Here is a 24,141-nt window from a genome sequence, read left to right as displayed (position 1 = left end):
TTTCTTTATATCTTACAACTTTACTAAACTCACTGATTAGTTCTCAGGTTTTTGATGGCATCTTTAGGGTTTTCTACACGTAAGATTTGACTATGCCAAAGCCTTTGACTGTGTGGATCACAATAATCTGTGGAAAATTCTGAAAGAGATGGGAATACCAGACCACCTGACCTGCCTCTTGAGAAACCTATATGCAGGTCAGGAAGCAACAGTTAGAACTGGACATGGAACAACAGACTGGTTCCAAATAGGAAAAGGAGTACGTCAAGGCTGTATGTTGTCACCCTGCTTATTTAACTTATATGCAGAGTACATCATGAGAAATACTGGGCTGGAAGAAGCACAAGCTGGAATCAAGATTGCCAGGAGAAAATATCAATAACCTCAGATATGCAGATGACACCACCCTTATGGCAGAAAGTGAAGAGGAACTAAAAAGCCTCTTGATGAAAGTGAAAGAGGAGAGTGAAAAAGTTGGCTTAAAACTCAACATTCAGAAAACGAAGATCATGGCATCTGGTCCCATCACTTCATGGGAAATAGATGGGGAAACAGTGGAAATAGTGTCAGACTTTATTTTGGGGGGCTCCAAAATCACTGCAGATGGTGACTGCAGCCATGAAATTAAAAGACTCTTACTCCTTGGAAGGAAAGTTATGACCAACCTAGATAGCATATTCAAAAGCAGAGACATTACTTTGCCAACAAAGGTCCATCTAGTCAAGGCTATGGTTTTTCCTGTGGTCATGTATGGATGTGAGAGTTGGACTGTGAAGAAGGCTGAGTGCCAAAGAATTGATGCTTTGAACTGTGGTGTTGGAGAAGACTCTTGAGAGTCCCTTGAACTGCAAGGAGATCTAACCAGTCCATTCTGAAGGAGATCAGCCCTGGGATTTCTTTGGAAGGAATGATGCTAAAGCTGAAACTCCAGTACTTTGGCCACCTCATGCGAAGAGTTGACTCATTGGAAAAGACTCTGATGCTGGGAGGGATTGGGGGCAGGAGGAGAAGGGGACGACAGAGGATGAGATGGCTGGATGGCATCACTGACTCGATGGACGTGAGTTTGAGTGAAGTCCGGGAGTTGGTGATGGACAGGGAGTCCTGGTGTGCTGTGATTCATGGGGTTGCAGAGTCCGACACGACTGAGCGACTGAACTGAATTGAACTGAACATGTAAGATCAGAACATCTGCAGAGAAAATTTTACTTCTTTTCTATTTGGATGCCTTTTATTTCTTTGTCTTGGCTAACTGTCCTGGCTAATATTTCCAGTACCATGTTGAATAGGAGCAGTGAGAGTGGGAACCCTTGGTTTTTACCTAACCTTAGAGGAAAAGCTTTCAGCCTTCTACCTTTGAGTATAATGTTAGCTGTGAGGTTGTCACACATGGCTTTTATTATGTTGAGGTACATCCCTTCTATACCCAATTTATTGAGAGCTTTTATCATGAAAGAGGTTGTATTTTGTCAAATGCTTTCTTTGGTAACTACTGAAATGATCATATAATGTTTATCTTTCATTATGTTAATGTGTTATATCATATGTTCATATCATATGTTTATCCATTTCTTCTAGATTGTCCTGTTTGGTGATGTATAATTATTCATAGTCTCTTAGGATTCTTTATGTTTCTGTGATATCATCTGCAATGTTTCTTCTTTTATTTTTGAATTATATATTTGAATATCTTCTTTTATTCTTAGTCTTGCTAAAGATGTGTCAATTTTGTTTATCTTTTCAGAAAAACAGCTCTTAGTTTTGTTGAGCTTCCGTAAGACAGCTATTCTGAATACTTTGTTGGGAAAATAATAGATCTCCATATCACTGGGGTCAGTTACTGGAAAATTATCATGAGCTTGTGGTGGTGTCATGTTTTCATGATTTTTCATGTTCTGTGAAGTTCTGCATCGTTATCTTGGTATTTGAAGTAACACTCATGTCCTCCAGTCTTTACTAACCTCTTCCAGTGTGTCCAGCTCATTTACTTTGTTCCAACTGCTTGCTGATACACCTCCTCTGGAAATCTGGACTTCGACAAAAGATCTCTCATCCATAGGTGTGTGTCTAAGATAATGTTTTCCAGGGGCTCTCAGTCCATGGTCAAGAGAGGTTGAGCCCATTCATCGCTTTGGGGTCTATATGCTTATTACTTGATGCACAAGTGTGCAAAATTCCTCCCAGGTCCCTTGTCATGACGCTGGATCCCACAGCTCCCACAAGGCACTTTTGTCCATGGATGGATACTGAATTGTTACTGTTGAGGGGACACGATGAGGGAGCATCTTATTCAGCCTTGATGCTGATGTCACCCTCCTGGAAGATATTTGCATACAGAAGCCAAGTCCTCATCAGACTCCCCTAGTCCAGACAAAAATACCTCAAGTGCATTCCACATATGATAGAGCTTTTACCCTAGGGACCTCCTGGTTGTCCTTTTTGGGAAACATTTAGGTTTTTCAGTGTCCCTTAAAGTTATGTATTGCTATGAAACTAATGACTCTAAAACTTAGCTGTTTGAAGCTTTAACTGTATATTATTTTACACCATTTCTGAGTGTACAATTCAGGGATTTTTAATGTATTCACTAAAGGTTGTGCAACCATCATTACAATGTAATTCTAGAACATTTTCATCATTCCAAAAAGTCAGGAATCCACAAATAGCTTAGGGGTGGTTCTGGGCTCTGGGTCTCTCTTAAGGTCCCAATCAAGAGTCAATCATCTGAAGGTTGGAATGGGACAGGAAGGTCTGCTTCTAAGAAGGCCCATTCACATGGTTGGCAAGTTATTGCTGCTTTTTGGCAGGAGGCCCGAGTTCCTAAAAGGCTCAACTCCTCACTGTGTGGACCTCTCCATAGGACTGCTCGAGTGTCCTCAACATATGGCAGTTTGCTTCCTCTAGAGGTACTGATCCAAAAGAGAAAGCAAGAGGGACATAATAGGTTTTATGTCCTAATATCAGAATCACACACTATTATTTCCTTCTTATTCTATAGAACCCAGTTCCAAAGCAAAGCCCACACTCAAGGAGGGAAGTTTGGCTTCACCTTTTGAAGGGAGCAGCATCAAAGAGCTTGTGCACATAACCTAAAACCATGGTTTTCAGACCTGGCCACAGTGGCCAAGATGAAGTATGATTAGTGTCGTTGGCTGTCAGGCTATCACTCCCTTGATCTGAATTTTCATCTTTTCTTAACACAAGTACAGTGCAGTTGTCACATACATAAGTATGTAGGCCCTGGAAGCCTGCCCCTCTCTTTCCTACCTGATTGCTCTCTGGCAAGTCACTTAACCTCCAGGTTCATTTTCTGTAAAATGAAGATAACAGGAGCCATTTACAGAATTGTTCTGATGATCCTGGAAATGCTTGGCTAGTTCCCAATACATTCTCAGGAAGTGTTAACAAAATTCAAGGTGGCATAGTTTCTTAAGCAGCCATTTCAGTCAATTAAGAGGTCATAGCCAACTCAAAATTACAGTTTTCTTTTCATCTTATTAAACTATGAAGTCTATTCTGCCATATTGATTTTCTGTAAATACATTTTAAATTAATTTTTTTATATTAAGATAAAATTCACATGCCATACAATTTATCATTTTCAAATGTACAACTCAGTGGTGTGTAGTTTATTCACAAGATTGCATAACTATCATCACGATCTAATTCCAGAACATTTTCATTATCACCCAAAGAAACCTCATACCTCTCAGCAGTCATTTCTCATTGCCTCTATTCCTACCCATGACAATCATTAATCTCCTTTTGTCTCTATGGATTTGCCTATTCTGGATATTTTATATAAATGCATTTATACAATATGTGGCCTTTTGTGTTTGTCTTCTTTCACTGAGGATAATTTGTTGTTGTTGTTGGAGAAATATTTATTGTCAACTTTTCTAATTCAACAAAAGGAAAAAATTTTCGTATAAATTAAAATATAGATAAAAGGATGCACTTCTTGAGATTAAAAAGAAAATAATGAAAGTAAAAGATAGAAGAACACAAAGGGGGAAAAAATGTCAGTGATACAGAAGTCTAGAAAAGGCCACAAAACAATCTGATCTAATTAACCCTCTCTGGCAGTAAAAAGGAATTCACATGATCTAAATCAATTGTTAAGTGATTGCCTAATTTATTCATAGATTCCTCCAATTAGGAAATAAAGACACAGCCCTGAGGATAATGTTTTTAAGGTTCATCAAGACTCTTGAGAGTCCCTTGGACTGCAAGGAGATCCATCCAGTCCATTCTGAAGGAGATCAGCCCTGGGATTTCTTTGGAAGGAATGATGCTAAAGCTGAAACTCCAGTACTTTGGCCACCTCATGTGAAGAGTTGACTCATTGGAAAAGACTCTGATCCTGGGAGGGATTGGGGGCAAGAGGAGAAGGGGACGACAGAGGATGAGATGGCTGGATGGCATCACTGACTCGATGGATGTGAGTCTGAGTGAACTCAGGGAGTTGGTGGTGGACAGGGAGGCCTGGCGTGCTGCAATTCATGGGGTCACAAAGAGTCGGACATGACTGAGCGACTGATCTGATCTGATCTTGTAGTATATATCAATACTTCATTCCTTTTAATGGCTGATTAATATTCCATTGTCTGGATATACTATATTTTACTCACCTATTTGTCAACTGATAGTCAATTGGGTTGTTTCCCTTTTCTGCTATTACAAATGCTGCTATAAACTTTAATGTACATGTCTTTGTATGAACACGTGTCTTCATTTCTCATGGGTATATATCTAGGGATGGAATTGCTGGGTCATATGGCAGGTCTTTTTAATTTCATGGCTGCAGTCAGCATCTGCAGTGATTTTGGAGCCCCCCAAAATAAAGTCTGACACTATTTCCACTGTTTCCCCATCTATTTCCCATGAAGTGATGGGACCAGATGCCATGATCTTCGTTTTCTGAATGTTGAGCTTTAAGCCAACTTTTTCACTCTCCTCTTTCACTTTCATCAAGAGGCTTTTGAGTTCCTCTTCACTTTCTGCCATAAGGGTGGTGTCATCTGCATATCTGAGGTTATTGATATTTCTCCCAGCAATCTTGATTCCAGCTTGTGCTTCTTCCAGCCCAGTGTTTCTCATGATGTATTCTGCATATAAGTTAAATAAGCAGGGTGACAATATACAGCCTTGACATACTCCTTTTCCTATTTGGAACCAGTCTGTTGTTCCATGTCCAGTTCTAACTGTTGTTTCCTGACCTGCATATAGGTTTCTCAAGAGGCAGGTCAGGTGGTCTGGTATTCCCATCTCTTTCAGAATTTTCCACAGTTTATTGTGATCCACACAGTCAAAGTCTTTGCCATAGTCAATAAAAGTTATGACCAACCTAGATAGCATATTCAAAAGCAGAGACATTACTTTGCCAACAAAGGTCCGTCTAGTCAAGGCTATGGTTTTTTCCAGTGGTCATGTATGGATGTGAGAGTTGGACTGTGAAGAAAGCTGAGCACCGAAGAATTGATGCTTTTGAATTGTGGTGTTGGAGAAGACTCTTGAGAGTCCCTTGGGCTGCAAGGAGATCCAACTAGTCCATTCTAAAGGAGATCAGTCCTGGGATTTCTTTGGAAGGAATGATGCTAAAGCTGAAACTCCAGTACTTTGGCCACCTCATGTGAAGAGTTGACTCATTGGAAAAGACTCTGATCCTGGGAGGGATTGGGGGCAGGAAGAAAAGGGGACAACAGAGAATGAGATGGCTGGATGGCATCACTGACTCGATGGACGTGAGTTTGAGTGAACTCTGGGAGATGGTGATGGACAGGGAGGCCTGGAGTGCTGCGATTCATGGAGTCGCAAAGAGTTGGACACGACTGAGCGACTGAACTGAACTGAACTGATGGCAGGTCTAATGTTTAAATTTTTGAGGAACTGTTTTCCGCAGCATCTGCACCATTTTTTACATTTCTACCAGCAACATATGAAGGTTCTAATTTCTCCACACCATAAATAACATTTTTTTTTAACAATCAAAATAGAGGAGGTACTTCCCTGGTGGTCCAGGGGTTAAAATTACATGCTTCCAATGCAGGGGGCTTGGGTTCAGTCCTTGGGCAGGGAACTAAGATCCCACATGCAAACAGGTACAGCAAAAAACAAAACAAAACAGAGGAGTTCAGGATCAACTTTATTAAATTTCCCTTTATTGAATTCAGGTACTTTTTCAGAAATTTGAGGTGATTTTGAACCCTGGTTTTCCCAATCCTATGTCTTTATTTGATTTATTAACCAACCTGTTGTGTAGAAACATTAGCTTAATTGGAACTAGATGGGAACCTAACCCACATTTCTTTATCATTTCCACAAAGGTACCATGAAAGACATCAGACATTTTGCTTACAGCAACAAACTCTTGATCTTACAAATTTTCTAGATTATAATGATAATATATAGCTTTTTGTAATATAGTTATAGCTTCCCTGGTAGCACAGCAGTAAAGAATCTGCCTGCCAATTCAGGAGACATGAGTTTGATCCCTGGGTCAGGAAGATCCCCTGGGGAAGGGAATGGCCACCCACTCTAGTATTCTTGCCCGGAAAATCCCATGGAGAGAGGAATCTGGTGGGCTATAGTCTATGGAGTCGCAAAGAGTCAGACACGAGTTAGTGATTAGACAACAACAATATAGTTATAACCAGATTATAGTGAAAAAAATAATTCACAGAAAGAAATTTAGGAATTAACAAATGAAGTCTTATTTAAGATAAGTAAAAATAAAATGAGTGACTTTTCTGAGGTTAGGGTAGTGTCAGCAGCAGGACTTGAATCCTGTTCCATTTTTCACCTTGCTGCTCTTCATGTCATTCAGAGCAGAGGTGTAGGGCACAGTCACTTGACTGTTGGCAGGGCAATTGTTTAGTTTGTTTGCACAGCAAGCTTCTCTTCAGTTCTTTCCCCCTCACCAGAGTCGCAACCTAGCTGTGGCATAACAGTTCCAGCGAATCTCTTCTGGTTCTTTTTAATCACCTCTTTTTTTTTTTCCTTTTTTTTAATTTTATTTTTTAACTTTACAATATTGTATTGGTTTTACCATATATCAACATGAATCTGCCACAGGTATACACGTGTTCCCCATCCTGAACCCTCCTTCCTCCTCCCTCCCCATACCATCCCTCTGGGTCGTCCCAGTGCACCAGCCCCAAGCATCCAATATCATGCATCAAACCTGGACTGGCGACTCGTTCCATATATGATATTATACATATTTCAATGCCATTCTCCCAAAACACCCCACCCTCTCTCTCTCCCACAGAGTCCAAAAGACTGTTCTATACGTCAGTGTCTCTTTTGCTGTCTCGTATACAGGGCTATTGTTACCATCTTTCTAAATTCCATATATATGCATTAGTATACTGTATTGGTGTTTTTCTTTCTGGCTTACTTCAGTCCGTATAATAGGCTCCAGTTTCATCCACCTCATTAGAACTGATTCAAATGTATTCTTTTTAATGGCTGAGTAATACTCCATTGTGTATATGTACCACAGCTTTCTTATCCATTCATCTGCTGATGGACATCTAGGTTGCTTCCATGTCCTGGCTATTATAAACAGTGCTGTGATGAACATTGGGGTACACGTGTCTCTTTCAATTCTGGTTTCCTCAGTGTGTATGCCCAGCAGTGGGATTGCTGGGTCATAAGAAAGTTCTATTTCCAGTTTTTTAATGAATCTCCACACTGTTCTCCATAGTGGCTATACTAGTTTGCAATCCCACCAACAGTGTAAGAGGGTTCCCTTTTCTCCACACCCTCTCCAGAATTTTAATTTTAAAATAAGTATGACATTTTTGGTCTTCCCTGATGGCTCAGATGGTAAAGAATCTGCCTGCAGTGTGGGAGACCTGGGTTAGATCCCTGGGTTGGGAAGATCCCCTGGAGGAGGGCATGGCAACTGACTCCAGTATTCTTGCCTGATGAATCCCCATGGATGGAGGAGTCTGGCGGGCTGCAGTTCATGGGGCCGCAAAGAGTCGGACACAACTGAGCGACTAAGCACGCATGAAATTTTTACTTAAGTGCTAATAAATCATATTTTAATTGTGTATTTTAAAACTTGTGAATAGGAAAATTTACTAGCCTATATTTCCTGTAACTCATATTTTCCCCTTTTGTAAAAATCCTTTACTGCTTCTTTATTCACCTCTTCTTTCATTCATTATTTCACAGAATTACCCCAAATGATTTTATCACCTCCATGTGTTTCTTTTAGTACTGTGTTTATATTTGTTCAGGCTCAAATGCCTTAACTCCTGTAAATTATTTAGATTTTGTCTTACTTTTTTTTTTTTTTTTTTTACTTTTATGGCAAACTTGAGTCCTTTTTCATTTAACTTTCCAATTTGTTTATCTTTGTTTATCCTATCCAACTTTCCAATATCTTTATCCTTGGAGAAAAAACAAGCAAAATAAGGGTTGTTATGAGTTTTCTTTCAGTCATCTGCAGTTTATTCACTATCTTTCCCAAAGAATGTCCTATTCCTTTCTTTTTCACTTTCTATATTAAAACATATTTGTTAAAGTCTTCTTTCACAGTTCTCCCACATAAAAAAGTAGGAGAAAATACCTTAAGTACTGATATGAAATAAGCTCCAGGATATATTGTTGAGTGAAGCAAGACAGTACAGAATCATAAACATAGGCTACAATCTTTTGTGTAAAATTTGGAAAAAAAATATAGCGCATATTTCATTGATTCTAAAATGCATGTATTTTCACACTTTGGATGTCTCTGAAATTAGAATTCATTGTATTGATGGCAAATAGTAATTTATTTGGTAGTGATTTTTAATTTTTTTCTTGTCTAGTAGTATAACATACTATAATTATACTGTATGCATAATATATGCCACATAATATAGAATACCATATAACATATATATATATATAGTATGCTGTGCTATGCTCAGCCGCTCAGCTGTGTCCAACTCTGCAACCCCATGGACTGCAGCCTGCCAGGCTCCTCCTTCATGGGATTCTCCAGGCAAGAATACTGGAATGGGTTTCCATATTCTTCTCCACAGGATCTCCCTGATGCAGGGATCAAACTCACATCTCCTGTATCTCCTGCATTGGCAGGCAGATTCTTTACAACTAGTGCCACCAGGGAAGCTCCATACTTTATATATATATATATATATATATATATATATATATATATATATATATAGTATATAAGCATAATAATGGTACATTTTGTAATCAATGGGATCGTACATTTGATAAAGTACATTATTTCTTTTAATTGCACATGCAAAGAAGTTTCTCTAGGAGAATTCGTAAGAAACTGGTTAAAAAAATATTGCTCAAAGGGAGGAAAACTAAGTGACTGGGGAGCAGAGGTGACAGGATATCTATTGCATTCCCTTTTGTATCCTTCAATATTTGAATCCCATAATTATGTTAATAAATGAAAAATTGAACAATAATTCAAATTCTAAAAGTGCAACAGGACTTGGGTCCTCCTGCCACCGTTACATTCGTTCAGATTTGTGCAGTTTTGTTTGTTCCTAGTCATGACTGTGCCATCATATATCCCACTCTCAACCCAAGTTCAGCATTGAGCCTGGCCAGGCACTCTCCAACTGACATCATCCCTTTTCCCCAAGTTTTTTGTCACTTTCAAATCACCAACCAGATCTTTATTGGTTAAAATTGAGTTCACTATAGCTGTTCCTCTCATTGCTTCCTTCACATTTCTACTGATGAAATTGTTCCATAAGGCAAAGCATAAGTATATCAGATGCTCTGCTTTTATGAGATGTTGACTTTCAGCAGAACCATCTAGCAGCATCTAGGGAGAGGAGGAGAGAAATATCTTGAAAGGAAAAAAAAAAAAACATTTTAATTGGCACCAAAGCACTTGGCAACCATTAAATTACCATGATAGCTCATACATGGTGTTTGCTAAATAAGCCAGGAGGCAGATGCAATGAATGACTCTAAGATGCTAGCAGTAATGCGTGTCACTAAACCAGCATTGCTGATTCATTCCGATTGATGATGATATTTAGAAATGCAAATAGCCACTTCCCAGACCACTCTGAATGTTTTCTACACACAAAAGTAGTATTAAATCTCAAGTAGGCAAAATCAATTCTAGCAATGTTGGATGGCAAATAGTAGCTACCAGAGCTATGTTGAGATATCAGGCCTATTTAAAAAAAAAAGCTAAAAAAGTTCAATACAGAATAGAGGAAGAATTTTCAGGGCCAGAGCTTTCCAGTTTGATGTAGATAGGATCCAACTAGCTAGTGCTGGTTGGGCATGGATAACGACAGATTCCAGGGTGATTACCATCAGTTCTTGCTGGCATTTGTGGTTCCCTCTAATCAACAGGCTGCTGCAAGGTGAAGAAAGTTTAAAGGCCCATTAGTAAAAGGAACAATTTTCAGTGGTTTGTGTGCTGGGGTACAGAAAAAATACTTGCTCGAATTAGGACAGACCTACTTTTATATAAATTTACTTTTTAATAAGGTTAATTATTTAACAAGCAACTGACATAAAACATTTCCTTGTAATGAGGATTTTTAATATCTACTCTTAATCATTTTAAAATATACAATATAATATTGTTCACTATAGTCATTATGTTGTTCATTACATTCCTAGAACTTGTCTTTTAACTGGAAGTTTTTGCTATGTTATGAAATAGTCTGGGAACATTATTTTTAACATGAAGTTTAATTTGATTGACAAATATAGTCTTTGAATATGCACTCTCACTCATCTAGACTCTCTTTCTGAACTCCAGTTCATCCAGTTTATTTACCAAGAGGTTATTTAAAACATTTACAAAAAAAATTATTGGATAATTTGCTATGCAGCAATAGATAACTAATATGTAAGAGTTTAGTTGTAGATATAAAGCTAGTTGGCATAAAACTAATTTTTTTTAGTTTGTGATACATTTATTTAATAGTGCTGTATAATTTTGGGTGAATTTGGGTGAGTGTGCTAAGTTTCAGTTTTATCATCTTAAAATGGAAATAAATATATTGTTCAACTGCCTCAAAATTATTTTAAAAACAAAATGAAAAAGTTTATAAAGTAATTGCTAGAATACCTTACAAATATTAAGCAATCCCTAAGTGAAAGCTATTTTCTTTTTTTTTTGAAAGCTATTTTCAATTAATAAATTATACCACAATAGTCAGGCTTCCCAGGTGGCGCTAGTGGTAAAGAACCCACCTGCCGTTGCAGGAGACTTAAGAAATGTAGGTTCCATCTCTAGATAGGGAAGATCCCCTGGAGGAGGGCATGGCAACTCACTCCAGTATTCTTGCCTGGAGATTTCCATGGACAGAGGAACCTGGCAGACTACAGTCCATGGGGTTGCCCAGAGTCTGACACCACTGAAGTGACTTAGCACATATCACAACAGTCACACACACACCACAACAGTCAGTGTGGCTAGCAGGAGCTATTTGGCCACCTTTAGGATGGCCATGTTTAAGGTTAAGCACCATAAAACATTATATTTAGAAAGTATACTACTATGGCTCAGTCCTCTAAGTTTTCATGTTAAGAACATGTTGAGAATTAGGCCAGTATAAACACCTTCATCAGGCAAACTCACTCAGTTGGGATCTTAGGTTCTAGATTGTTGTTATCGTTCAGTTGCTAAGTTGTGTCTAACACTTTGTGACCCCATGGACTGCAGCACATCAGGCTCCTCTGTCCTCACTATCTCCTGGAGTTTGCTCAAATTTATGTCCACTGAGTCGATGATGCCATCTAGCCATCTCTCCCTCTGCTACCCCCTTCTCTTTTTGCCTTTGATCTTTCCCAGCATCAAAGTCTTTTCCAATGCGTCAGCTCTTTTCATCTAGTGGCCAAAGTTTTGGAACTTCAGCTTCAGCATCAGTCCCCCCAGTGAATATTCAGGGTTGATTTCCTTTAGGATTGACTGGTCTGCTCTCCTTACAGTACAAGGGACTCTCAAGAATCTGCTTCAGCACCACCACAAGGACTGGGAATCACTATTTAAAAAGTTCTGCCCATGATTCTAATGTGCATAAAATTTTGAGAAATACTAGCTAATGGTTTCTAGAAATAGGCCTAAAAGTTATAAGAACTATAAATCTGGGTTTCCCAACTAACAAAAAACTCAGAAAGTTATGAAAGGTCCTTATATATGGAACACCTACTTCTGCTAAACTCTCTAACTTTCAGAATCCAACAGGAGTTTCTCAGTAAACTGTCTGTATTTTCTTATACTCAGGTCATGGTCCAGTCTAAACAAAACACCCACTTATGTTGTATGAACATTATGGTTTAGCTAACTTTTACATTATTTGCTAAAGCTCGTGGGTGGCATTTTCTCAATTTTAAAGCATTCCTTTAGGGTAACAAATACTTAGAGTATTTTAAGCTCATACTTTGATCATCTTTCACTGTGAAGTTAGGCCATTTTTCTACAAAGAATGTTTTCTGACTGTGGTAATGGTGGGTTGAGGAAATTTTATGTATGTAAAAAGACTGGTGGTTTTGATACCATCTGTTAGCTAGTCTCTTGAAAAACACTTGGCTGTGGTAGAGTTTTCTTCATAATCAGAGAAGCAATCATTTTTCTGTGTGCCATTATGATGGCAGTTGCCTACAATAACAGCTCTTAAAGCTAAGTGTCATATTTAATCAGGGACTAGTATCTGCAATATGTAAAGAACACTCATAATTTAATAATTAAAAATCCAACTTGAAAATGTCAAAATATTTGAACAGACATTTCATCAAAGAGGATATGTAGGTGGCAAATAAACATATTACCAATAAGTGTTATTTAGACATTAAAGAAATGCAAATTAAAATTCAAATCAGATACTCCTATACACCTGCTGCTGCTGCTAAGTCGCTTCAGTCGTGTCCGACTCTGTGCGACCCCATAGACGGCAGCCCACCAGGCTTCCCTGTCCCCGGGCTTCCCTGTCCTCCTATTAAATGGCCAAAAAACAACCAAACAGACAAACCTGACAATATCAAATCCTTGTGAAGACGTGGAGCATTTGGAACTCTGATGCATTGCTGGTGGGAGAGCAAAATGGTACACCCACTTTTGAAAGCAATTTAGTAGTTTCTTATAAAGCTAAACACTCACTGTGTGACTCAGCAATCCTGTTCCTAGGTATTTATTTACCAAGAGAAATGAAAACTATGTCCACACAAAACCTGTATGTGAGTATTCATAGCAGCATTGTTAATGAGAGCCAAAACGTGGAAAGAAAACACCTTTTCATCAGTTGCCAAATGGCTAAACAAACATTCTCACAATGGAATGCTCACTGGCAATAGAAGGAAACAAACTACCGAAACATGCAACAATATAGATTAATCTGAAATGCCTTCTATTGGGCTTCCTTGGTGATCCAGTGATTAAGAATCCTCCTGCCAATGCAGGGGACACAGGTTCGATCCCTGGTCAGGGAGGATCACACATGCAGTGAGGCAGCTAAGCCCGCACCACAACTTCTGAGCCCACATTCTAGAGTCTGTGAGCTGCAACCACTGAAGCCTGTGCACTCTAGAGCCTGTACACTGCAACTAGAGAGTAGCCCCCGCTTGCTGCTTCAAGAGAAACCCGCATGCAGCAACAAAGACCCAGTAAGTGGGTCTTTTCCACTTTTCTAGTAAGCGAAAAAAAAAAAAGACTCAAGTGACTACATAGTGTGTGAAGTAGCTTATATAACAGTCTGAAAAGTGAAATTATTGGGACAGAGACCAAGCATTGGTTCCCAGGGGGCTGGCCATGGGGAAGGAGGTTAACTACCAAGGGACATTTGTGTGTGTGATAGAAATATTTTACATCTTGATTGTAGTGGTGGTTACATGAATGTATATGTTTGTCAAAATTTAAAAGTTGAGTTTTACTCTATGTAACTTATACTCAATAAATCTGACTTAAAAACAAAAACAGGGCTCCCCTGGTGGCTCATTAGTAAAGAATCTGCCTGCTAATGCAGGAGGTGCCAGTCCCATAGCTGGGTCGGGAAGATCCCCTGAAGAAGAAAATGGCAACCCATTCCAGTATTCTCACTTGGGAAATTTCACGGACAGAGGAGTCTGGCGGGCTATAGTCCATGGGGTCGAAAAAGCATTAGATACAACTTAGCATGGATGGAGGAGCCTGGTGGGCTGCCGTCTATGGGGTCGCACAGAGTCCGACATGACTGAGCGACTTCACTTTTACTTTTCACTTTCATGCATTGGAGAAGGAAATGGCAACCCACTCCAGTGTTCTTGCCTGGAGAATCCCAGAAACAGGGGAGCCTAGTGGGCTGCCGTCTATGGGGTCGCACAGAGTCGGACACGACTGATTCGACTTAGCAGCAGCAGCAGTAGCAGCAACTAAACAACAACAACAAAAATATACAAATTTGGACATAGACTGGTCTGACACATGATGCTTTCTAAATTTCAATTTCAGTTCATCTATGAAGCTTCCAGTATTAAAACTCTGAATGAATGTTTCAAATAAGCACCTTGCAGGATAGTTCCAGCTATTAAGCTGCAGGATGAACTCAAGGTACTGGAAACCAAGTACTGGTTCTGATGTATAGAGTTTTCAGACATGGCTTCCTGTGGTGAAAAACAAAATAAATCTGGGCCCACTATCCTGCCTTTCATTCCTTCCCCACAACTCAACCAGCCACGTCATCATTAGGATCCTAAAGAGTTCTCTGGAGTGTCTATGTTTGGCTTTCAGGCTATTCAATGGATATTTTAGGTCTTTGAGATGGTCTCTGGACACTACTAGAAGATGAGAAACTCACCAGGAGAAAAATTTGCAATTTGTCTGTGCATGGAAGCAACTGATTGAGTGTCAGTGATTGAGCTGGTGAATTTGCCAGGCAGGTGAAGATGGAACAGTGGGCCATGCAACAGATACAGTATTTTATCTATGATCCAGACTTTTTTCCCTCTTAATGTTGCTTTTAATTACATTTATTACAAAAATTACTTTGAGGATTTGTAAAAGATTAAGTGAACAAAACACTGCAAAATTCAGTTTTCAGGTAAAGATTAAATTTATATTCTAGTGTAATAAGTAAAGCCCACAATTTTTCTTCATGTAAAATAAATTTAAATGTATGTAATTCTTATGAATGATGCCTGAATAACCATTTCTTTGAAAAATCTGTACAATTAATTTCCTCAGGCTTAACTGATGCCTTCTCAAGATCAATTTAATATTTTTTCAAAACTCAGGATTTTAATCCCTTGAACCTTATTTCTCTTACACAGAAGAAAGACTGACAATCTCACTCTGGGCCAGAACAATGTCTTCATTACCAGACCAGCACTCTGGAACTATGCTGCTGTTCCCAGTCAGAATGAAAGAGTAACAGGGAAGTCTAAATTTGGGAACTTATCTACCAGCCTAGTCTACCTCACTGACAAGAAACTCCTTTCTCATCTGGGAAACAGAGGCAGTTCACTCTCTGCTTCCCAATCTCTTAGATCTTGCAGGAAATTCCTAAGTTCCTGACTGAGTTATTGGGAGAAGCTCATTGAAGCCAATCTGCTTTGTTTTGCTTTTAAAATATTTATTTAGGTATTTTTTGGACTGCACTGGGTCTGTGTTGCAGCCTGTGGGATTACATTGTGGCATACGAACTCTTATTTGCAGCGTGTGGGATCTAGTTCCCTGACTAGAGATGGAAGCCGGGTCTCCTGCATTGGGAGTTCCTGGACCACCAGGAAAGTCCTGAAGCCCGTTAGTTTTAGTGTTTAGAAATGAGAACTTCCGACAGTGGGAGCGTGGAGGGGCAGGAAGCAACACAGAAATTTATGAAATAGGCTCAGTTTCAATTTGTACATCCTCTAACCTGAAACAGTCCCTTTTTTTTTGCCTTTGTTGGGTGACTGGCTCTAAGTAACAAAATCCAAAAGTACACCTGATTTTTAAAATGGTAACCCATTTTCAGTGTTGCAGGAACTTTAGACTAATTTTCTAGTACAAGGAAGGGTTTTCTTTTATTCAAGGCACATTCTTGAGACCAAGAGCTAGTCTACTATTTTATTGAGTACCTATTATTTGTCAATATCATTAGACCTTGTGTCAGTGGAGGGAGAAAATGGAGAAAGGGAGACCAAAATGATTAAGACTTAGTTCCAGGACTTAGATCCAAGTATCTTACAATTTAGTGGGTGAAACCGTTGCATCTATATTAAAAAATTTTTTTCTCATGGAACTTAAATTAGTTTGAAGTTAATAGGGAGAATGGCTTTGTTCTATTTTAGGTGGGAAGATAGTAATTTATTTAGTGCATTTAGAGATTCAATGGTTCTTGAGCATCTCAAAGAGTCTGAGTCTTACACTGGCCACCATAATGGAGAAAGAAAAGACCTTTGCTTCAAGTTGGTGGTACTATGTGGATATCTTTAATGAAGAGTACTGGATAGGAGTATGGCAGATCACTGGGTTTGAATTCCAGATCTGCAATTTAATAGTTGACATGACTTTAGAAAAGTTATGTAACCTACCCATACCTTGGCCTTCTTATTTTATAAAAAGAGGATAATAGCAACATCTCATTGAGCTGATATGTTAATAAAATAGACACATAATATAAAAGTATAAACTTAGTGCCTGGAACATAGTAGATGAGGAATGACTGTAAGTTATTACTATTACAGTAATGCATACCAATGAATATCATACAATGAGCTATTTGCTTTGGAACAAGAAAATAAATAACCTCCAAGAAAATCCAAGACATGTTTTCATTACTCCTAAACTCTACTGCATGAGTCTCAGGTGGGTGTTCAGATTATTCCAGGCTGTGATTCTAAATCCATGAATTTCTTGGAATTCAGCACTTAAGATCCAAAGTTAAACAACACACTGGGCAGGGTCCTAGAGAGAAAAGGCAGTTTTTGCAGTGGAGTCTGGTTTATACTTAGTGATTACAAATTTCCCTTGACAGCTTTTAGTGTAAGTGGCTTTCTTGCAAAATTCCAAGGGAAATATGTTCTGGACTGTCTTATTTGCCTTTGGAGTAAGTCAACACCTACATTAATTTTCGAGGATTCTGCCCTAGCTTTTATTTGCCCCATATGGCTGATGACTGATGTCTAAAACCTTACCAGGTTATTTACTTTGGCTTAGTAATCTTTTTTCTTTCCCAGCTGAAAGACAAATATCCCTGGTGGAGGAGAGGCGAGTCAAGATCCAGCACTGTGGGGCCAAGCCCTACTCTCGTTCTCACTGATTATGTGGCTACTGCCACGCACAACCTAGCCCTTGAATCTAGACTGTCTTGTCTGCAGTCTCTTGTGACTATATATAGTCCTCAGTTTTGTTTATAAATTCTTTCAGGGCAGAACTTATGTCCAAAGATTTTGTAGAATATTGATTCAGCTTGATTTACCCCTACCTTAAACCTGTGTAGCACAATTCAGTATCAAAATTAGGTGAATAATAAATAGGAAATTGTTGTTGTTGATTATGACCTGGCTTCACTTCCCCCAAATCTAAACTGTAATGTGTGCTCTAGTAGTCTTTTAAAATTAGAAATTGTGGAACCCACCGTAATTGTAGCAGAGTTCCAGATCTCCTGGAACTATTGTAAAAGGCAACCTAGAGCTTCAAATTAAGAAAAAAAATCCCTAATCAATCTCAGAAATGGATCCTTATTGCCCAGGATCTTAGATATAGAAGAATGGGCCTGAATAACGTTAGAGTCCTCTTTTACTCCCCATTGCAAAAATTATCCAATAAAAATTATGTTCACTTAGCACCCAAAGGATCTGAAGCTTGCTCAGCTCTTCAGTATGTTAGAGTTGCTGGAAATCAGTGAGTAGCATGGGAGGTTGCTTAGAGTCTTCTAAGACAAATCCGTGGGGTTTTGATTTGCTAAATTCTAATCTAGACTAACAGCAGTCTTATTTCCCTAATTTTACAGTCTAAGGTCTTGGGCTCTTTCTGTGCACTTAGAGCTTAATGCACCTAGTAAAAAAACACAACAACAACAACCAAAAACGTCATTTTTCATTTCTATTGAGGACTAATTATGAGAAAATATATTCAAGGTAAGATGAAATAAGAATTTCTGGGGAGGCCTTTATAATAGCTTTGAAATTCAGTTTATAAAAAGAAGTGGGGCTTAGAGTATAGAAGTGGGGTTAAGATACTTGGCCTCATCAAAATAAACAGCAGGAGCTGTTTTTGTGTTTTGTGGGAAGGGAAATGAAGCTGATGGATCTGGAGGACATCTCACCTAGGATACTAAGTTAACAGGACTTAACACACAGCACTTTTCAAGAATCTAAAAATGAAAGGAATTTTTCTATTCTTGCCCAAGAAAGTTAGATAACTGGGACCTGCCTTTGCTTCAAGTAAATTAATTCATGAGTACTCACCCCTCATATGTGCAGGGTACCTTATCAGGTAAGGAGTGAGATAGAGAGGTAGACTGTGGGGAAAAAAAAATCCAGAGACATAAAGCATTTGCCCAGAACACAAGAAAGTTCTTGAGTAAACTGAGTTTCCAAATTGGTGTGCCTGGCAGTGTACCTGGGATTCCTCTCTTTTTTCCCTTTTTGTCCTACCTGGTCTCGTGGAGATCTTTCTTTCAATTTTGGGTGTTTGAATTATTGTGTCAGTAGGTATTCTGTGAGAACTATTCCAGCTATAGATGTACTTGGGGTTCCCAGATAGTGCACTGGTAAAGAATTCGTTGGCCAATGCAGCTACGTGGGTTCGATCCCTTGGTCAGGAAGATCCCCTGGAGTAGGAAATGATAATCTACTCCAGTACTCCTTCCTGGAAAATTCCATGGACAGAAAAGCCTGACTATGGTCCATGGGGTCACAATGTGTCAGACATGACTGAGCACACACATACACATTAAAAAAAAATTTTTTTTTCACTTATTTATTTTTGGCTGTGCTGGGTTTTTGTTGCTGTGCATGGGCTATTTCTAGTTGCCTCCAGCAGTGGCTGCTCTCACATTAATGTGCACAGGCTTCTCATTGCAGTGACTTCTCCTGTTGCAGAGCACAGTCTCTGGAGTGTATGGACTTCAGTAGTTGTGGCAGCGCAGCTTACCTGCATGTGGAATCTTCACCAGTCAGGGACTGAACCTGTGTCTGCTGCATTCACAGGCAGATTCTTAACCAGTGGACCACCAGGGGAATCCTAGGTGTATTTTTTCTTTTCCTAGATGTATTTTTGATGTACTTGTGGGAAGAGGTGCTCTCACTGACCATTCTACCATCTTGATAGGTGTCTCCCCTAAGCTGCCTAAGACACCTAAGTAAGATAGTAATGCTGCTAGATCTAAAGTGTGTTAGTTGTTCAGTAGTGTCTGACTCTTTTCAAGCCCATGGACTGTAGCCCACCACAAGAATACTGGAGTGGGTAGCCATTCCCTTCTCCAGAGGATCTTCCCAAACCAGGGATCCAACCTAGGTCTCCTGGATTGCAGGCAGATTCTTCAGCATCTGAGCTACCAGGAATGCCCCACTAGGGCTAAACCCTCCCATAAACCTCAAGGACCCTGTGAGGGCTTATCCGTTCAGTTCAGTTCAGTTCCTCACTCATGTCCAACTCTTTGCGACCCCATGGACTGCAACACGCCAGGCCTCCTGTCCATCACGAACTCCCAGAGTTTACTCAAACTCATGTCCATTGAGCTGGTGTTGCCATCCAACCACCTCATCCTCTGTCATCCCCTTCTCCTCCCGCCTTCAATCTTTCCCAGAATTGTTAGGGGAAGCACACTGATTGAAACCTCCCACCCTGGCCAGACACCATAGTAACCATTTGCATGAGTTGTTTTATAACAGGAGATCCTGATAAGGAATACGGAACTAGTAAGCCACCACCGGAGAATGCAATGGCACCCCACTCCAGTATTCTTGCCTGGAAAAATCCCATGGATGGAGGAGCCTGGTGGGCTGCAGTCCATGGGGTCGCTAGGAGTCGGACACGACTGAGCGACTTCACTTTCACTTTTCACTTTGATGCATTGGAGAAGGAAATGGCAACCCACTCCAGTGTTCTTGCCTGGAGAATCCCAGGGACGGGGGAGCCTGGTGGGCTGCCGTCTATGGGGTCGCACAGAGTCCGACACGACTGAAGCGACTTAGCACCAGCAGCAAGCCACCACCAACCAGAAGAGTTCGGGAAACGTTGAAAGGAGACACTGTGTGTCCGTCCACTTCCCAGAATCCCTCTCACTAGCATCCATCTTAGCTGAGCAATGCATGTGCCACCAGGAAAGACTCTGAATTAGAATGATTGGCCAAAGAGCACCCAGAAACTAATCCCATCACCATAAAACCTGAGACTGAGACCCATGTGGCAGAGCAGTTCTCCTGGGTTCCTTTACCCTACTGCTCTCCACCGGAGTGCCCTTTCCCAGTAAAATCTCTTGCTTTGTCAACACATGTGTCTCCTCAGACAATTCATTTCCGAGTGTTAGACAAGTGCCCAGTTTCGGGTCCTGGAAGGGGTCCGCCTTCCTGCAACAGAATCAGGGTGTTTTCAAATAAGTGAGTTCTTCACATCAGGTGGCCAAAGTATTGGAGTTTCAGCTTCAGCATCAGTCCTTCCAATGAATATTTAGAACTGATTTCCTTTAGAATGGACTGGTTGGATCTCCTCGCAGCCCAAGGGACTCTCAAGAGTCTCCTCCAACACCACAGTTCAAAAGCATCAATTCTTTGGTGTGCAGCTTTGTTTATAGTCCAACTCTCACATCCTTACATGACTACTGGAAAAACCATGGCTTTGACTTGACGGACCTTTGAAGGCTTATCAGAAGAGGGAAAATTTGGATATGCCTCTAAAGTTATAGCAAACCCTTATCTCCGGGTTTAAGAAACACCCTTGCTGCTGCTGCTGCTAAGTCACTTCAGTCGTGTCCGACTCTGTACGACCCCATGGACGGCAGCCTACCAGGCTCCCCGGTCCTTGGGATTCTCCAGGCAAGAACACTGGAGTGGGTTGCCATTTCCTTCTCCAATGCATGAAACTGAAAAGTGCAAGTGAAGTCGCTCAGTCGTGTCTGACTCTTAGCAACCCCATGGACTGCAGCCTACCAGGCTCCTCTGTCCATGGGATTTTCCAGGCAAGAGTACTGGAGTGGGGTGCCATTGCCTTCTCCGAAGAAACACCCTTAGGAAAGTTAATTACCGATATTTAACATTCACGTTAGAAAGGCTAAAGGTTGATTGTTTTTCATTTTTCCATTGCAAATTACAAATAATGCAATCAACAGAAACATAATTGAAAAAAGTTTAAAAGAGGAAAGAAGAAAATAAAAACAAAGCGGATTAAGAGAAGGAAAAATAAGAAAAACAGGAAGGTGGGTCGGCCTTTCCAAACACCTCGCGCCCCATCTCCGACCGGTCCGGGTCCGAGCTCCGCCCCAAGTCCTGGAAAGGGTCCCACCCCAGAGCTTCAACGAGATCCTCGTTCTAGCCCCGCCTCCGTTCAGCGTGGCTCCACCCCATTCTGGGAGATGAGCGCCTAAGCGGCGAGTCCGGGGGGAGCCAGGCGGGACTTCCGGCGTTTGAAAAACTTCCGGCGGGAACCGGAAGATGTTGTCTAGCACACAGACTCACGGAGCTTCAGACACGCCGGGCGGGAAGGTGAGCCGAACGTCCGCCTTCGCGGGCTTCTTGCGGGCTCGCTGGAGCCAGGTGCCCGGGCTCCGATATTTTTGGGACCATTAAAAAAGTTCTGAGCGATCACTGGGGGAATAACATCCGTTTTTAAAGTGAGGAGTTTCATTACATAGTACTGACTGCAGTATCCCACACCCTACCCCCTCGGAAAACCCGTCCTAGCTGCTGCGTGTCACCTGGCGCGTTTTCTCAGTCAAATTTCAGCACTTAGTACATAAGCGCAGTTGTGGGGAAGCCGGGTAGATAGACCTAGTTTGTTTTCATACCTCAAATGAATGGAGGTGGGGGAGGAAGCGCCCTTTTGACTCTCAGATCCTGTCCCGGGCAGAAGCAGCTGCATCCTCAGCTCTGTGCCTGAGGGCACACTGAATTGGTTGTTTGTGGGGAGCTTAGTATCTTTAGCTTTTTATTCTTGGGCGGGTGAGATTCACAAGGAAGAGTCTTTACACACTTCTCCCTAGATGGTAGGAATCTGCCTGGCAGCTTTTTTGGGAGCACAGTGGGAGAAGGGGACCGGAAATCTCTGTATGGTTCCCCTACCAACAGCTGTACTTGGTATCCCCTAGTTTAGAGACTCTGTTTTACCTTCTCCGGAGAAGGAACCTCCAGACTTTTTCCAGGGGCGTTTGTTAATTTCATGAAGCAGAGTAGAGCTTGTAGAGACATTCCTTTGCCTCAGACAACATATACCCAGCTCGTACTCCCTTTACCCTTAGTTCTGAGGTATCAGATACCGTGTCCTGTGCTTTTTTTGGAGGATACTGCAGAGAAAATTCGGAGAAGGCAATGGCAACCCACTCCAGTACTGTTGCCTGGAGAATCCCAGGGACGGGGGAGCCTGGTGGGCTGCCGTCTGTGGGGTCGCACAGAGTCGGACACGACTGAAGCGACTTAGCAGCAGCAGCAGCAGAGAAAATTGGTTTGGTTCTGAAATGCTCCCACTGCTGACTTGGGGGTTTAATTTTTACATAGTAAAATCTGCTAATCTTTTAGGCTTTTGGAATTTTGAGTCATGCCTAGAAAAAGCTTTATTCTCCCACCTCCACTCAAAGTTATGAAAATAGTGTTTTTTAATTTTTGTAGTACTGTAGTTTTTTAAAAAAATTTGGTACCTTTACATCATCAGTGTGGAATGTATTGTTAGTTCATGGTGTGGAAGCAAGAATTAAACACTTGTTTTCCTGCAGAGGATAGCTGGTTGTCGTAATACCACTTATTGAATAATTCATTTCTGTCCTGGTTTGAAATGCCATCGTATCATACGCTCTGTTTCTCTGTTGTGGTACAATACATTCAACACAGAAATCACAAGTTATCCATTCCTTTATAATCAGTATCAAGGAGCACTTATTTAAGGAATGATGGCCTTGAGAAACATAAAATTCCAAAAAGGGGGTGAAGGAGAAGATGGAAGAATTTTCTGTCTACTTCCTTTTGTTCTCCTGGTTCCCTCTGGGTGCTTTCCTGTCCGGTATTTCTGTACCCACTGTACTGAGTTGAGGGATAGCTGCCAGGAGGATGTGTTCCCTTTTTTTGTGACAACCCCTTTGGTATTTCTGGGAAGTGTTCCTTCTTCCAGCAGGAATTAGAACAGAGGCATTATAATGTAGGCTTGGTTTAGGAACTTGTTGAAAGGTTTACAAGCGTGTTAGAGTCCATTGTAGTTTTTAGGTTTGACCTACATCCTTTAGGTAGTAAAATTTATCAGCTAAAGCAAAATTTGTGTATTGTATGACATCTCTGGCTGTTTGACTCTTTTTTTTTTTAATTTAGAGCTGGGCCTTTGAATTTGTGAAATACTTTTTAGTGGGATTTGTGATTTATTATCCTACTTAAATATTGTGAAATTTTATAATAAGGGACTAAATTATCTTGTTTTAGGAACAACCTGGCTGCTTAGTCAGTCAGCATCATGTAATTGACTGTCAGCTTTGTAGATTGGCATTAACTGTATTCTTAAGAAGATAAAGAAGAGGGAAGACATTTCTTGTCTTTGAGATACAGTTTAATAAAGGACTTTATTATTTGCTGTCTGATAAATTATCAAATAATACTTCGAGTATATGCAAGCCTATAATTCTGGGAAAAAAATTAAGAGTTCTCACCCTATAGGACTTACATTTTTCCAAAGATGGCCCACGCTCACCAGGCTTTTGAAATTATTGGAAGGCTGTTAGCTGCCCTTATAATTGGCAGCCATAGAAGGGAAAACAAGTGTTCAGGCTTGTGAGTGATTGTCATTTTTTTCCTCCTATGGCATTTTCTAGCGGAAGAGCTATTGGAGTGTTAGTGTTCAATGGCACATCATTTTGTAGACAAAATAAGTTATCAGTCATGCAAGTGATTTAAATCATGATGATTTCATGTTATATTTCTTCTTCCAGATGTCATCATTGCCAAGAAGAGCAAAAGCAAAGGTCCAGACTGTGATACCCAAAGATGAATTCTCTTCCTTCTCTGAGTTGTAAGCATACTTGTTTTACATGGCGTGGG

General features: G+C 40.4%; 1 protein-coding gene across 3 annotated transcripts in view; it reads left to right on the top strand.

Moving 5' to 3' along the window:
• The first annotated feature begins 21,541 nt into the window (after nt 1–21,541).
• Nucleotides 21,542–24,141, top strand: part of SRBD1 (S1 RNA binding domain 1) — a 244,569-nt gene continuing 241,969 nt past the window's right edge. For 2 of the 3 annotated variants that reach the window (XM_027555165.1, XM_027555166.1), the window contains exons 1-2: nt 21,542–21,612; nt 24,033–24,112. In XM_027555165.1, the coding sequence (XP_027410966.1) occupies nt 21,562–21,612; nt 24,033–24,112 (131 nt within the window). In that variant the 5' untranslated portion in view covers nt 21,542–21,561. The remainder of the gene's footprint in view (nt 21,613–24,032; nt 24,113–24,141) is intronic. The other variant, XM_027555167.1, reaches the window with a different exon arrangement.

The sequence above is a fragment of the Bos indicus x Bos taurus genome, chromosome 11 (genome assembly GCF_003369695.1).
Source record: "Bos indicus x Bos taurus breed Angus x Brahman F1 hybrid chromosome 11, Bos_hybrid_MaternalHap_v2.0, whole genome shotgun sequence".
Lineage (NCBI taxonomy): Eukaryota > Metazoa > Chordata > Mammalia > Artiodactyla > Bovidae > Bos > Bos indicus x Bos taurus.
The sequence above is the reverse complement of the archived record's forward strand: the minus strand, read 5'-3'. Positions and strand labels throughout refer to the sequence as shown.